This window comes from Lissotriton helveticus, chromosome 3_1, assembly GCF_964261635.1.
Source record: "Lissotriton helveticus chromosome 3_1, aLisHel1.1, whole genome shotgun sequence".
Lineage (NCBI taxonomy): Eukaryota > Metazoa > Chordata > Amphibia > Caudata > Salamandridae > Lissotriton > Lissotriton helveticus.
In genome coordinates this window covers 1,091,537,558-1,091,552,184 of record NC_136061.1, presented here as the reverse complement: position 1 = coordinate 1,091,552,184, position 14,627 = coordinate 1,091,537,558, and the positions used below count along the sequence as shown (strand labels likewise).

The 14,627-nt window shown below is 38.9% G+C and overlaps 1 protein-coding gene across 4 annotated transcripts in view; it reads right to left on the bottom strand.

Moving 5' to 3' along the window:
- Window positions 1–203: 203 nt before the first annotated feature.
- The window catches only part of SLC4A10 (solute carrier family 4 member 10), a 1,019,075-nt gene continuing 1,004,651 nt past the window's right edge, over window positions 204–14,627 (bottom strand). For 3 of the 4 annotated variants that reach the window (XM_078683850.1, XM_078683851.1, XM_078683852.1), the window contains exons 24-25: window positions 8,513–8,629; window positions 204–605 (exon numbers count right to left, since the gene is read on the bottom strand). In XM_078683850.1, coding sequence (XP_078539976.1) covers window positions 539–605; window positions 8,513–8,629 — 184 coding nt within the window. In that variant the 3' untranslated portion in view covers window positions 204–538. Of the gene's footprint in view, window positions 606–3,564; window positions 3,603–8,512; window positions 8,630–14,627 lie in introns of all 4 variants that reach the window. The other variant, XM_078683855.1, reaches the window with a different exon arrangement.

Here is a 14,627-nt window from a genome sequence, read left to right as displayed (position 1 = left end):
GATACAACGGTCCCGCTCGAGGTTATGCTCTATTTATTACTGAATCCATAATTCCCACATGTCGTTTCAATTTTAGCATATACATGGATTTTTTATACTGTCTTTGTAACAAGAATTAGTTTTTCTGCTTTCCTGATTGTATGTATGCTTTTATGAATTGTTTTTAACATTTCGAATAAAGCTTTTGAACTGAACTGAACTATGAACGCAGAGTGAATCTATTGCCAAGAGCACACAGATAAAGCAAATACAAATATGCAAGCTATAGTTCTAGAAATCAGACTTCTCTTTATATACTCACATGAATGAATAATAAATTAGGTCTTGCAAACTCATTGCAACATTTATCAATGGAACCAAAACTTTTCGTAAATAGTTTAACAACAGTAGATATTTTCTGAAGAATATTTTTTCTACATGGTGAAATAATGTAAATATTGCACTGTTGATATTGTCTGCTCTTTGAAGAAAAGACTGTATCAAAACACTGTTAATTCATAAACTCTTCATGTTGCCTTTCAAACATCTCTCAAATAATTTACAGACAAGTCTCTCTGTCGATTTTTTTTCCTGGGGGCGCTTGCTTCTCTTTTTCGTTTTCAATGCTAAAAAGGAATAATAAAATAATGTGAAACATTGCAATGTAACATCGGTAATGTTGAAGGTGTGACAGTGCTTTAATGCGCCTTCATGCAGCATTCAGTATTAGTGATAGCTGCAATTCTGGGTTGAATCACTGGATTATGACATTTTCCTTGCCTTTGAAGAAAAAGTTAGATCTTTAATGCACACAGTCGGCTGATATGAGCAAGAGTTTCTGCAAGTATTTTGGCCATGACTTAGCTTTTAAATAAAAAATAAAGACTTTATATGTGCATTTGTGACATACTGACATTCTGAATGTTACAAACAAGAGGTCAGGTTGAATATTTCATCACTCTCTTCAGACTAGCCATAGCAGTCAATTTTCAAAGAGCCAGGACATATGATGTCTGTTCAGTGACATGGAACTGTGCACAATCAATCTGTTTACACAATGGTTTTAACGTATGTGCTCTCTATATGTACTAAATGTACGCCTGCACTAAAGTAGCCCCACGAAAAATGCCACAGAGAAGCATCTCTTCCTCAAATAAGGCAGACTGCTAATAAAGCTCCTTATTAACTGTGGTTCACTTTTTATTTGGTAGATGTCTTTAAAGGCTTTCACCCCATAATGTTGCTATTATGGTTCAGGTGTAGGCAACCTGTCATTTGACCTCGCCTCACCATTACCTTCTGCCTTTTGTACAGGGACATTTGATGGATGTAAGATCAGTCTGGCACCCTTGCCTTGCTTTATCCTAGATATAAGCCTTCAAACAGTAGGAACCAAATGTGCATCAATTTTGAACTAGGACAAAAGGACCAAAAGGGAAAAGATAAACTATATAGTTTAAAAAGTTTGGGGATGAGTTAGTTAGGTTCATGAGAAAAACAGCCGCTAGGCTTGGACCACTTAAGCACCAAAACTTGAGCTTAGTGATTCAGTGACATATGCTCTTCTACAAATGATCTCTGCACTTCAACAAGAAAAATGTGTTTGTACAAGCAAGATGTATGCATGAATCTTTACCCATTTTTATCCCCTGTGTACAGTCCCATTTTTCAGAAAACACTTGCTTACTGACTATGACACAAAGGGGCCGATTATGATGGCGGACGGACCTAAGTCCGTCCGCCACCATAGAGTAGGAGGGAACCTCCGCATGCCCTGCGGAGTTCCCTCCTGTGCAATTAGGATGTGACCGCCACCCTGGCGGTCACATCCTCTATTTTTACCATTGCGGCGGGTGCAGCTTCAAGCTGCATCCGCCGCAATGGTAAAAATGCATACATTGCATTTGTATGCAGAAAGCGGCAGGCACCGTGCGGTGCCTGCCGATTTCTGCATACAAATGCAGGGGGGTACCAAAGGTACCCCCCATGTGCACCCCCCACCCACCCTTCACCCAGGGGGCCCGCAACGGGCCCCCGCAGTGAAGTTACACATGCTTTTCCACGGCGGAAAACCCGCCGCGGAAAAGCATTTTGCACAGCCCATCCTAATATGGTTGACGGTGTCTGAGAGACACCGTCACCATATTAGAGCTTTTCCGCCGCGGTTGTAAGCCAACCGCGGCGGAAAAGCTGCGGACGAAACCAGGACCTACCAGCCATCCTAATGTGGCGGTGGGTCTTTGGTGGGTCCGCAGAGGATTTTCCGCATCCTCCGGGCCGGCGGTGGCTTCCGCCGGCCCGGAGGATGCGGAAAATCCTCCATCATAATCGGCCCCATATTGTGGTAGCAAAGAAAAGACAGCCCAACTTTCAAACTAAAGGTAATTCCCCTTTAATTAGTGAGACGCTAAATAGATCTACTTTGATGTTGTATCTCCACACATTAGGTCTGTATAGGGTGATATAATTTGTATGTGGCAAATCAGTCCACACACAAGCAAATATAAAGTTCATAGCAAGTATGTGGACAATCATTTGAAATGTACTCCTATTTTATCTAGGCATTGTCCCAGATGCCTGACAGACTCATGACAGGAATGCAGTACCAGTCTATGACAATGATTTAGATGCATGCAATAATATTTGGAAGACAATCAAATATAACAAACTTTACAGGCGTTTCACCTCCACCAGCTCTTCGCCAAGCGCACAACCAAAAAAACGGGCATACTTGCAGGTCGCAGTTGCAATGATTTCTTTTTGCTTGTAGGTAAAAGAAAGCAATACAGCACAGGCAGCAAGCAGCAATCCAATTTGGGAGGACATTTTAAGACCACATTGTCTGCATACTGTTTTAATCCTAATTTACTAATAATTTTATGGTAGAGACGCTTGCCTGAGCATCACTTGTAGCCTATACATACAGGGTATCAAATACAAATGTTCTGTATATGAAATACATTTTTATGCTATGCCTGAGATTCAGTGACTGAATGATGTGAACATTAAATAATGAGATTAAGGTAAACCGGAGGAGAAGTCATTTATTTAGATTATTTATGTTGAACTTCAATTAGTGTGAATGTACAGTGTTTGTAGTAATTTCATAATTTTGTTTACAATCTATTCTATAAATGATCCTAACATTTGGAATGAATCACTACTTCTCATCTGACTTACTAAAACATATTAGCAATGTCCACCTTCACTGAACATGCTCCACCGCCTGAATCTCAGATTAGATGATTGATATAATTTCTTAATAACATTGATAAACTCTCTGGTTTACCACCCTTGTGCATATAATTTGCCTGGACCTGTAATGCGCAAGAACAGTACAACCACTACGTTATAAACTTGATGATATTTCCATATTCAGAAATGCAATTAGTTTGCCAAATTGTATAACAACACATTATTCAAGAAGCAGAGAAGAAATTTGGTAACTGATGTTTCTTTCATTTTGAAGGCAGCCATAGGATCAAACTTTATCTGTGGTCTGTCATGGACTTTGCCATCCCAAAGAGGAAATGCTTGAAAACAAGGTGCAATCAATGAGGATTTAAAGGGATAGGGTGATCTTACCTTTGGGAACCAGCTTCTACATTGATTAGGAAGGGGAGCTAATGGTGGAAATGTAATATGAGACAATTAAGTAAAACATTATTAAAATCAATTGCACGGATATTTGGAAGAATGTCAATCTACAATTACAGAAATAACTATACACTGTTCATTTCCCTAAGTTTAATGTTTTTGTAAACAATCTCCAGTAGCTTCAGCAGTTTGTATGGGGCAAAAGCTGCCAGATTAACCAAACCGCATTGCATACAGGTTAAAAAAATGAACCAAAGGGTACAAAAACAATAGGTAATATAAGCTGTGAGTTAGGAATGTCCCATTTTCCAAAATTTCAGATAGTCTTTAAAGAGAAAGGTGGTGGGCCCATGGATCACATTTAATTTTTGGGTGACAATGGGCTAATTCAGATATTTTGTTACTAGCATTTGACCTTGTTTCTTGCATCCGGCTGAGTAACATTTGATAACATAAAGAGGGCCACTGGAATTATGCAGAAATGGAAAACCCAATTTTGCAGCAGGGTTCATTAAACTCTATATCAAGATAAGGCAAATTCTGTGGCACATTCTGTGGCAGAATTATTATTTTATTTTTTCATTTTAACTCATATTACTACTATATGGAACAGAATCAGTTTAATACCTAAACAACAAAATAGATGAACACATCAATAAGCAACTTGAAAGATGATATGCCAACTAACTTTTATCAAAGTCTGCAAGTGAGTGGCACCACTTGTGCTGCTGTGTTAGTACGTTTTGGTCTAGCTGAGTTAAAAACAACAATTGTTGTTAAAATCTGCAAAATATACAGTAGTTGGTGAACTACATGGCCACTCCAAGGAATCCCTACTTTTTCAGAAATTGCGGTGTCCATGAAACTGCACAATTCCTGTGTCCCTGGTCACAATCTATGACAGCAATTTTTGTCAATCAATGCATATTTATACATGGCAGAGGAAAATGTAAAGTGAATATTGCTTGTGCAAACTACAGCTAATTCTTAGGTTGGAAACCGATGTCAAAGGACTGGAGGTGAAGCTTGTCCTCACACATGGAGAGTTATTTGCCCCTTGACACCCAGCAGCAGTGGGAGAGTGCCATTACCTAATGATATTCGAAATTGATGCCCACTGAGGATGCCACTGTCCTCCAAATAGTCCTGCATCAATGTGCCTCAGAAACTTAAAAAACTTCTCAGCAATAGCCAGTTTCTTGGGACTGTATTCCCATCCTTTTTTGGACCAACTTGCCACTCAAAGTAGGAACCAGCCATATGTGACTCACATAGCCCTCATACCTCCGGCACATTCTAGCTTGAACTGCAGGGTCTGTACCCCTCTAGATGGGAACACAAGCAAACCTACACCAGTTTTGACCTTGCTAACAGGGGTCTCTCCTTTACCTACAACATGGATCGAAGTTAATAGAAGACCATGCAATTGCACAACTCTCAATATGTCAGCATTAGGTTTGTTTAATAGTTGAGAAAAGATGGTATACTTTAGTCTCAGCAAGATCTTATTGGCTAAAATGAAAGTCAAAAGGCCTGATCACACAGACTGAACATTTGTGTCTGAAAAAGTCCAATAATGACAACGATAACCTCTATCAAACAGTTTCCTAAGCTAAAGCAGCTTTGCAGCACCCAAACAAAGAGCAGGACGTAAATGTAATTGAAATATACATGTGAAAATCACATAAATACATTCTCAGTACTTACAGACATGACTACACATTCAAAAACACTGCTGCTGAATAAGTTGCTAGGTAAACATCTATCCACACATTGGTGGCCATTGCCACACTAGCACGATACATGTTACCATAAAAGAATAACCCATTTCAAATGACAAAATACAAAGGACACAGGTACAAACTTACACTGTGCAGAAAAAATTATAGTTCAATCATGTGCCATATGTCAGCTACTGTAACACAAACTGTGCTCTGAACCAAATCAATCTCCCAGGATGGTAGCTGGGCGTCACATTTAAAATGTGGCAGTGAATTCTAAGCCTAGATTAGTGTGTTATCAAAACTCACATTGTGCCACATTCGACAACGTAAAATAGAAATATGAAAATGAATGTTCCATTTTTCTCAGAAGATGTGTCTGTTCACAAAACGCAAAATAGCACACATTCAGCAAGTAATCAACTATATACAAACAAAAATATTGAAGTAACATCTCGTAGTGATTCAAGGCACACAACAACATAGACTCGAAAAGACAAAAAAAAACAACATGAGATGCTCAAGCAAAGGTTTGAGCTCAACCAGGAGAACAAAAGAATCATCTGGCAACCCAATCCCAACCACAGACATTGTGATACTTGCACATCCACAATTCAATGAAGCCTATCCTATGGCTTGCCTCTGAATACATTTGGCTATCAAGAATCATAAGCCAATGAAGAAGCTTGATGCCACATCAAAGGATTGTGATCAATGAATCTATTAACACAATGGACATGAACAAGAGCTCTGGCAAAGGAATGGGTTGGCCACCACATGCAGGCCTACAGTAAACCAGACCTACCCTATTCCTGTTTCATTTCAGAGACAGGATGTCACATCTAGACCCAAACCAAACTTCAATATCATATCGCCTTCATTTCGTCCTTAAAATGCTACTCCCTCACACCCTGCAGTATAATGACATATTAGAAGGTATGCTGCGGAAACAATAATATACCTGCAGCCATTCTGTACCCAGTGTAAAACAAGGGTCCGATCTCAAATTCCAACATAGTCACCAACTAGAAGCCACTCATCCACAGCTGTACACAGCTACAAACAAAGTAATGCAGTTCACTTTGTAGCACAGGCCAATGGACATACAATAAACCATAAGGCAAAGAGTATGAGCACTATAGATGGGATTGTTCAGATTTAGGCAGCTGAATAAATCTGAATTTATTTGTGTGGCATTTACACTTTCTTAGAGTCAATTAAAAGGATTTAGAACTCATTTCTGTGGCACATCTGAAATGTCATGAGAGCTCAGTGATTCTATTCAGCTGCACTGATCATTTATATCTTGCCATCTTTCCTTTGATGCCCTCATGGTGCATTACATTTATATTGCAGGCAGTTCTTTGTCAGTCCTTACATTGCACACTATACTTTGGGAGTGACTACATCAAAAGAATGTTGTATTTAATGTAATCAGGAATCACTCCTGCTGCAAATAACAAGATGTTCCAAGATGCCACATCACAAGAGTCTTCATGGGTAATTCCTTGACCTCATCAATGGTGACATAATCTTATACACTACACATCTGCATATATGGTTTATGCCAGGGTATTTATTGTGTTATTATTTTAACAAAAAGCATTTAACTGAAACCAGGAGGCAAGGGGTTACATTTTGGCAGTAGGGTAAAATCACACTGAAGAGCACTCATGTTCATATTTATTAGGAGAATTGTTTCCCTGTGCTGTGTAATTCTCATATGCAATCTGCGAGGTAGTAAACAATGGTTTCCTTGATCTTTAGTGTCAGAGAGGAACCATTTTTCAGATAGGAATACACTCAACTGGTAGAAAATATATTTTTTTATTCAAGATCGGACATGCACGGCCTCTTAAAAAACCAAATACTTCTTCAGCCAATACAGACTTTGTTAAACTGATAAAGAGGTTTTGTAGATCAAAATAACTGACATCATTTACTGGAATATTTACATGGATTTATAGAGAATTTTATCCAAAGCATTCTTTAAATGATCATTATTTCTGTAAATGATTTGCACTGTTGCATTATAACTTAAGAAAATGTTCCAAAAATCTATTTCTAACCTGGTTCACACGATATTGAAAGCTTTCACTTCTGAGAGTATGAACATTTAGAAAGAAATGGATGAGATATGCTGTATTTTTCAGTTTTTTTTCTGGTTTGATATCCTATTTTTTAAAACTACGTATACATGCACTAATTTCAGGATACCTATTCATTGTTTCATTTTTAATACCCAAGTAGCTATACAAGCATACTTTTTAAAATTAGGTTATTTGTACAGCATAGTTGAAAGTGGTTTTAAAACGACTGGCTACTTTTAGTAGGAATGTGCTTTCTAATGGGCACATTTGAAATTCTGAATCAACCAAACCTATCCGGCTCTCTTCACAGTAGGTTGAGGAGGGCCGGATATATAGATATAATTAATTTACATAGAATTAATATAAATAGAACCAATTTACAAAGTCACTAATTATCTTGAAAATCTGGCATGAATCCAATCTCAATCATTCTGGACTTAGTTTTACCCATGCTCTAAAGTATACACAACCTACTAATACATTTTGCTCAGGAACTTGGCTGCTGGTGCCCATGACATTCTTGGCTGATAAGAGTAAAACATTATGTGAAAATCCATAAGTGCAAGCAGAAAGAGGGGCCTTTAGAATATATTCTGACAAAAAGAGTATTATGTATAACTATATCCACTGCAATAGCACTGGCAATAAATACACTGTTTTTTTTTCTTGTGCTATCAATTGCCTAGATACATAACTGCATAAATTGTGCCATAGACAATCACTCAGCTCAACGTCACCCAAGACTCTGTATTCATTCTATGCCTTATCGATAAGATATAGTATGGTTTAATGTTGGAGTTTGATATTTGATGATCTCAGCGAAGATCTACTACTGTTTTTGTTTTAAATAACTAATTAAATAAAATAATACATTTTACGGCATGCCTCTTGAATTTCTAAACTTTAAATTTCTGTTTTGAAAATTACATATAAGGATTTGTGCGTTTGCTTTTCACTTGTCAAATGAACTCACAATTAAAAACAACCCTTTGAGGAAGATGTGGTAGAATGAAAGTAAATATAAAAAAAATTATGTATATGTATATATTTGTCATTAATTATAAAGATATCAATAAAAATCAATATGTGCTAATCAGCTATTACTAATAAGATAAAAATCAAAACCTTTTTGAAGGAAAGCTTGACTCCTTATTCTTTGAATTTTCTGCGGTTATGAGCAGAGTCTTCCACACAGAGGTTTTTGCCACTTCATCAGAAATGTTTATTACAGATGGATCATCTCTAGGTAAGAATGATAGACACGACACATACAATGAATACTAGACTAAATTTTCAGTAAATGCCAACAGCTAAACAAGTCACAGGTTTGAGAATCTAATCACTGACAAATGAAACATAATGTTGTGCATGCTTTTAGCCCTCTGTCAAGAACTATATTGATTACTAAATGGCCTGAACCCTAGTTATAAGCATTAGCTGCAACCGGCATAGCCCGAAGCAGAAGGGCTAAAAGTCTATTAGAACATTCTACCCACTGAAAGTAGAATTTAGGAAAACAATGGGAGAAACACAAAGAGAAACATACCAGTGTTGGAGCAGAAGGCCTGTAACAGACATTATTAGCTCTGAGCCACTCTATCTTCAATGCAGCGAGCAACATTCCAATGTTCGGCACCTCTTTAGTATTGACATCATAGGGAATTGAGGTACCACTCATTTTCATACTCAATGCAATACCATGCTCAGCAGTACAGTTTATTATTCAAAAATGTAACAACTACATTGTTGTAGAAGCATAATCTTATTACTTTGCTAATTACAGATTACACCTGATAAATTCTGAAAGTTGGAAAACAGTTCTTGAATTCAAATTCACTATTGGTTCAAGTGAAAGATATGGAAATCAACCTATTTAAAAATAATAAAAGCAAAAACACTTGAAAACGTTTATAATTAAATACAAGGTACAGTTGACAGATTCCATACTAATGAGTAATGCTGGGAAAATATGCTCTCATTTTGTTGCTCATCGAATTATGGAAAATACGCCACTTATTAGTGGAATTTAATTTATATGATCCTGGACAGATGAACATCTGATTAACACGTGTGAGATGATGCCATTTTTTGCATGGTAACCCTCATTTTTTCTTAAATCTATTGTTGTTTTTAGACTGTCCACTAGGGTAATGCTAGCCAATGCTTAATATCTGATCCTTAAAACACGTAAAAATATGCTAATACTTGACAGCACGGCCGGCAGTACGAGTACCTGCAGGGCGGAGATGCAGGGAGGGGAAGGGACAGGGTGGGGGGTAGTAATGTATGGATTACGGAGTTTTACAGGTAAGTAAACATTTAAATAAATAAAACGAATTTCGTTGCGCGCACTGCATCGCATTTGGAGATGCATGCAGTGCACTCAACAAAATTCGTTTTATTTATTTAAATGTTTACTTACCTGGGAAGCTCTGTAATCCATACATTACTACCCCCACCCTGCCCCTCCCCCTCCCCATGTCACCGCCCTGCAGGAACTCCCACTGCCGGCCGCGGCTGATACTTGATTAGTGTATTTATTGCTAAGGGTATAGGATATGATGTAGAAACTACACCCATGACAGGAAAGGTTCAAATCACCTCTTGACTGAAGCACGTATTATGCAATCAAGGAGTGTCACAGAAAAAACAAGACTTCAGGCCTACCAGTGTAGTCTGACGTTTAGTCTGGCTGCATGCATTCTGACCTGACAAAAATAAATATTTTGTAAGCTAAAAAAATGTCATTTTAAATAGTACTTCATCACCCCTATTTCAGTCTTTTAGCCTACAAGGTAGGGTCCATGATATTTAAAAAATGTAGAAATGTAATGTTACAATGTCCCTGCAGTGACAAGCTTCCTAAAGCTGCTTTCACTGTTCAATTCTCTGGCTATTCTGTGAGGAAAACTAGAGCACAGATGAAAATTTGAATTCTGCCATCTCAAGTTTGAGCAAGCTAAAAAAACAGTTCAGCCACTATTTTTAATACTTAATAAAAATGGTGAAGTTATATTTTTAAAAAATATTTAGGAAAACTACATTTTAGAAAGTTACCATTTCCTTGCCTGAAGCTCGTGGAATTTGCACTAGCCTACTAGGAGCTGCCCTATCAGTGCTTTATCTTATTGAGGCGTGAAAAATGTTCGCACAGTAGATGCAATGGATAGGGTGTACAAAGGTGTTATTCTTCCCCTTGCAGGATAACAAGTTAGGGCGGACCCAGGAACTTCAGTAAAGTGTAAAGAATCTGTACTTTGATGACTACATGTAATGTGAGACCGAAGGAAGGCAGACCTTTGTCTGCCAGCCAGGCTGTCCCCAAACTCAGTAGGAGGGAAACTAACCTCAGAAACAGTTTTGAGTGATCACAAAGGAGGGGCTACTAATTTCCCAGGGCACACATCTGTGCATGCACACATGCTCAGAACAAGGGAGAAAGGGTTTCCCCATCTTGGATTTTAGTAGTAGGATTGTTTGGAGTAGGGCAACAGGAACTGTTGAAAAAGTGGGTAGGGAGCATCTCATATTGTTTCTTTTAAATCACTTTTGAGTTCATGTTGTTTTGTGCAGGGAGAAGGCCAATAAGTATTAGTCTGAGAAGGTGACTTACCTGGGCGTGACATTTTAACTTTTCCAACTCAAAGGTTTACCTACCAAAGCCAATGACTGCAAGGGACCTTGTGCAATGGCTATCTGGCTTGAAGAGGAAATTCCTTAGATGCCCGGTACAACCTTGCCCTGCTGAGGTATTTTGAATTCCATTGCAGAGACTAAATACTAAGAATGGGACAAACCCTTCTTGACATTTCTGACACATGCTCTATCGCAGTTGGCCTGAAATCGCTACTGATAGGTGCCTTACTTTTCCCCAATAGCTTTTTCTCTTAAATCACTTTAAAAAAATCATATTTCTGGTTCCTTCTATTAGATTTTTGATGTTTTGGTGTCATTTTGTCTATTAAAAATGTTTATACAGTTTTTTTAATAAATTGGATTGGGATTTGTATTGTGATGTGCTTTTGACGTTTTAACTGTTTTGGCGCTTTTATCTGCTATACACATTTTCTCTAAATACAGCCTGTTTCTTCTGTGCCTAAAAGCTTTACCCATTTTCTCTAATTTTATCATGTCTGCTCTGTGCAACAGCTACTAGTGGTTGAGCTAAATTTAAATTACTGAAAGCTTTGTCTGGGCCTAACAGGTTAGTGAATCCATTCATTGTGGTGGGCTACCATCCACCCCAACCATAAGTCACTTTCTTACATTGGTATTCTACAATGGGATTCAGAACTTGTGTTCGGCAGTACAACTCAGTTCTAAAAGTTGACATTAAAAATCCCTAAACTAAATTAAAAGCATTTTTATTATTGGCACATGGTTTTGATTGAGTAAGTTTTAGTTTTTTGTAAATAAATTTTTTAGTCCTATTGTTGCACCCTTTGTCTTTTTGGGACACCTGTGTTGTTTAGGGCTGAGAGCAGTGTGGCCTCTCACAGTATGTCTCTGGCATAGGGGAAACTCACAAGCTGAAACTGGCAAACAGTAAGGCTGAGAGGGTGTTGAGGCTGCAGCTGGCACTGGAGGAGAAAAGGCTAGTGCTAGAAGAGAAAGGCTAGTTCTTCAACAGAAGAGAGCCAGTTGGGACATCGCCAGTCCTACAAAGATGATGGCAGCAATGGGGAGGTGTGTACAGAGGAACCACCCACCCTTTCCTGTTACAAGATGTAGGGGCATAATTATATGGGGTTTTGGTGCACAGCAGCACAGCAAGTCTCCTTGCTGTCCTGACCTGCGTCAATGTTAAGGGCAGGAATGGGTATATTAGTTTATCATCCCCCTGGCCCAGCTGGACCGTGGGCATTGTCCTTCCCCGACATAATAACCCCTCATTTTCTGAATGCAGGCAACTTTACCATTCTGGGTAATCTGAACCTTCACCTAGATGACCCTGCATGGACTAAAAGTGCACCATTCATCGCTGACCTGGTAGCAATGAATATTCAACTTCGTAATTCAGGTCCTACCCATGTAGCAGGTTACCTGCTTGATACAATTTTTTCAAATGTGTCTGATCTTTGTTGCCCCCCTGCTCTTCTCTTGTGCTGGTTGGACCATTTTGTGTTACTTTTTTTGATGAGAGTTGCTCCCTTTCCCCCTGTAGTCCTGATGGGACCAAAGCCTAACTTCAGAATTTGGGCTAAGCTTGATGTTGGAGTTTTAAACAATTCTCTAGCTGACAGTAGACCAGCTTACAAACAGATTGCAACTGTGGATCTTGGCACTATCAAAAGTTGGATTTTACAAGCAGTAGATACCTGCCTCCCTCTATCCAACAAACGGTTCAGTAATCATCGGCCTCCAGCCCCTTGGTTTACTGAAAAGCTCAAGAATGAAAAAGCTAGATGTAAAACTCTAGAAAGACAATGGAGGAAACACTACCTGCCTGATGCCACATTGGTCTATAAAAAGGTCATAAGGGATTACCATACTCTGTAAAATAGCTTGAGCTGAGTATGTTTCTCTTAAAATTTCTCTAGTTCAGAACTGCTCAAAGACTCTGTTCAAGGTGGTTAAAGAACTGTCCAGGTCTGAAACTCAGACTACCGCTCTTGTCTTTAATGAAATGCAATGTGAGGATCTTGTCCACTACTTTGTGGAAAGAGTGGAAAAAATATATTCTGCTCTGTCCAGTGACAATCTGCTAAATACCTCACACCTGACAACTACACCTCTGATTTGACCAGTGTTAGGATGTTGGAGACCTATAGTAATATTCAATTCATCCATAAGATGGAAGCTTGGTCTCTACTGGGAGTGGGCTCTTTCAACGAGCTTCTGTTAAACATCAAATCTGGTTCCCCTTTAGATTTACTTCCTATCTCAGTGAAACAGATTGAGTACCCTATACGCACATTAATTATGTATCTTCTCAACGCCTCCTTACAGGAGGGTTTTGTTCCTCCAGAATGGAAACATGCCACAGTACTCCCTCTTCTAAAGAGACCCATCTAAGCCTTCCAATTTCTGTCCTATCTCGTTGATCCCGGCCTTTTTCAGAATTTTTGAAAAACATGTTAACTCCCAGTTGACCTCCTTGGTTGAATCTCAGAACTTTCTTTATACCTCCCAATCGAGTTTTAGAGCTGAATTTTCCACTGAATATACCTACTAGGAGTCACCAAAATGCTGCGGCACCGACTGGACCAAGGTGACAGGGTGGCCCTCACTTTACTTGACATTAGTGTCACATTTGATACGGTGTCACCCACTGTTCGGCTGAGAGCCTTGCAGTCCTTGGGTCTTGAGGGCTTAGCCCTACAGTGGCTCCACTCTTTCTAACTAACCATATGTTTCAGGTTTTTTCTTCCACTGCCAGCTCTAAATTCCATTTGTTACCCTATGGTGCTCTGTGCTGAGTCCTTTGTTGTTTACTATCTACATTCGCCCTCTGGAAGATGTTGCCGAAGAGGCTGGGTGGTCCCTATTTTCCTATGCTGAGACACACACATAGGGGCATATTATCAAGACAGGTGATAAAATTATCGCCGCTTTAGCAACAGAAAACTGACGCTAAAACGGCAATAAGGGGCTTGATAATATGCTCTATGGAACTCCAATTGAAACCCATGTTAGATGTGAAGGACATCTAACATGGGCTTCGATTGGAATTCCATAGAGCATATTATCAAGCCCATTATCGCCGTTTTAGCGGTAGTTTTTCTGCCGCTAAAGCAACGATCATTTTATCGCCTGTCTTGATAATATGCCCCATAATCTTTTCCCTCTCTTCATCTAAGGAATCTGAATCATCTGCGCTTCAGTCTGGTCTAAGGAAAATTGCATCTTGGATGCAAAATAATTTACTCAAACTTAATGGAGACAAAACTGAAGTCATGATCCTAGGGAAACAACAAGATCTTTGGGGTCCCCAACATTGGCCCCTGGAAATGGGTGCCTTACCTCGGCCTGTACATCAAGTTCGTAACCTGGGAACCATCATCGACAACCATTTGTCAATGAAACAATAAGTCACTAAGGTGGCTTTAACTTGTTTCATCGTTTTAAAGTGGTTAAAGAAAATTCTGTGGATGATACCCCTCTCTACTCAAAAAACAGTAGTCCATGCCCTGGTTACTTCCAGGCTGGACAACGGTAATGTTCTTTATTTGGGCTCCAACAAAGCTATGATACAAAGACTGCAGGTAATACAAAATGCGGCTGCCAGGCTGCTTTGCAT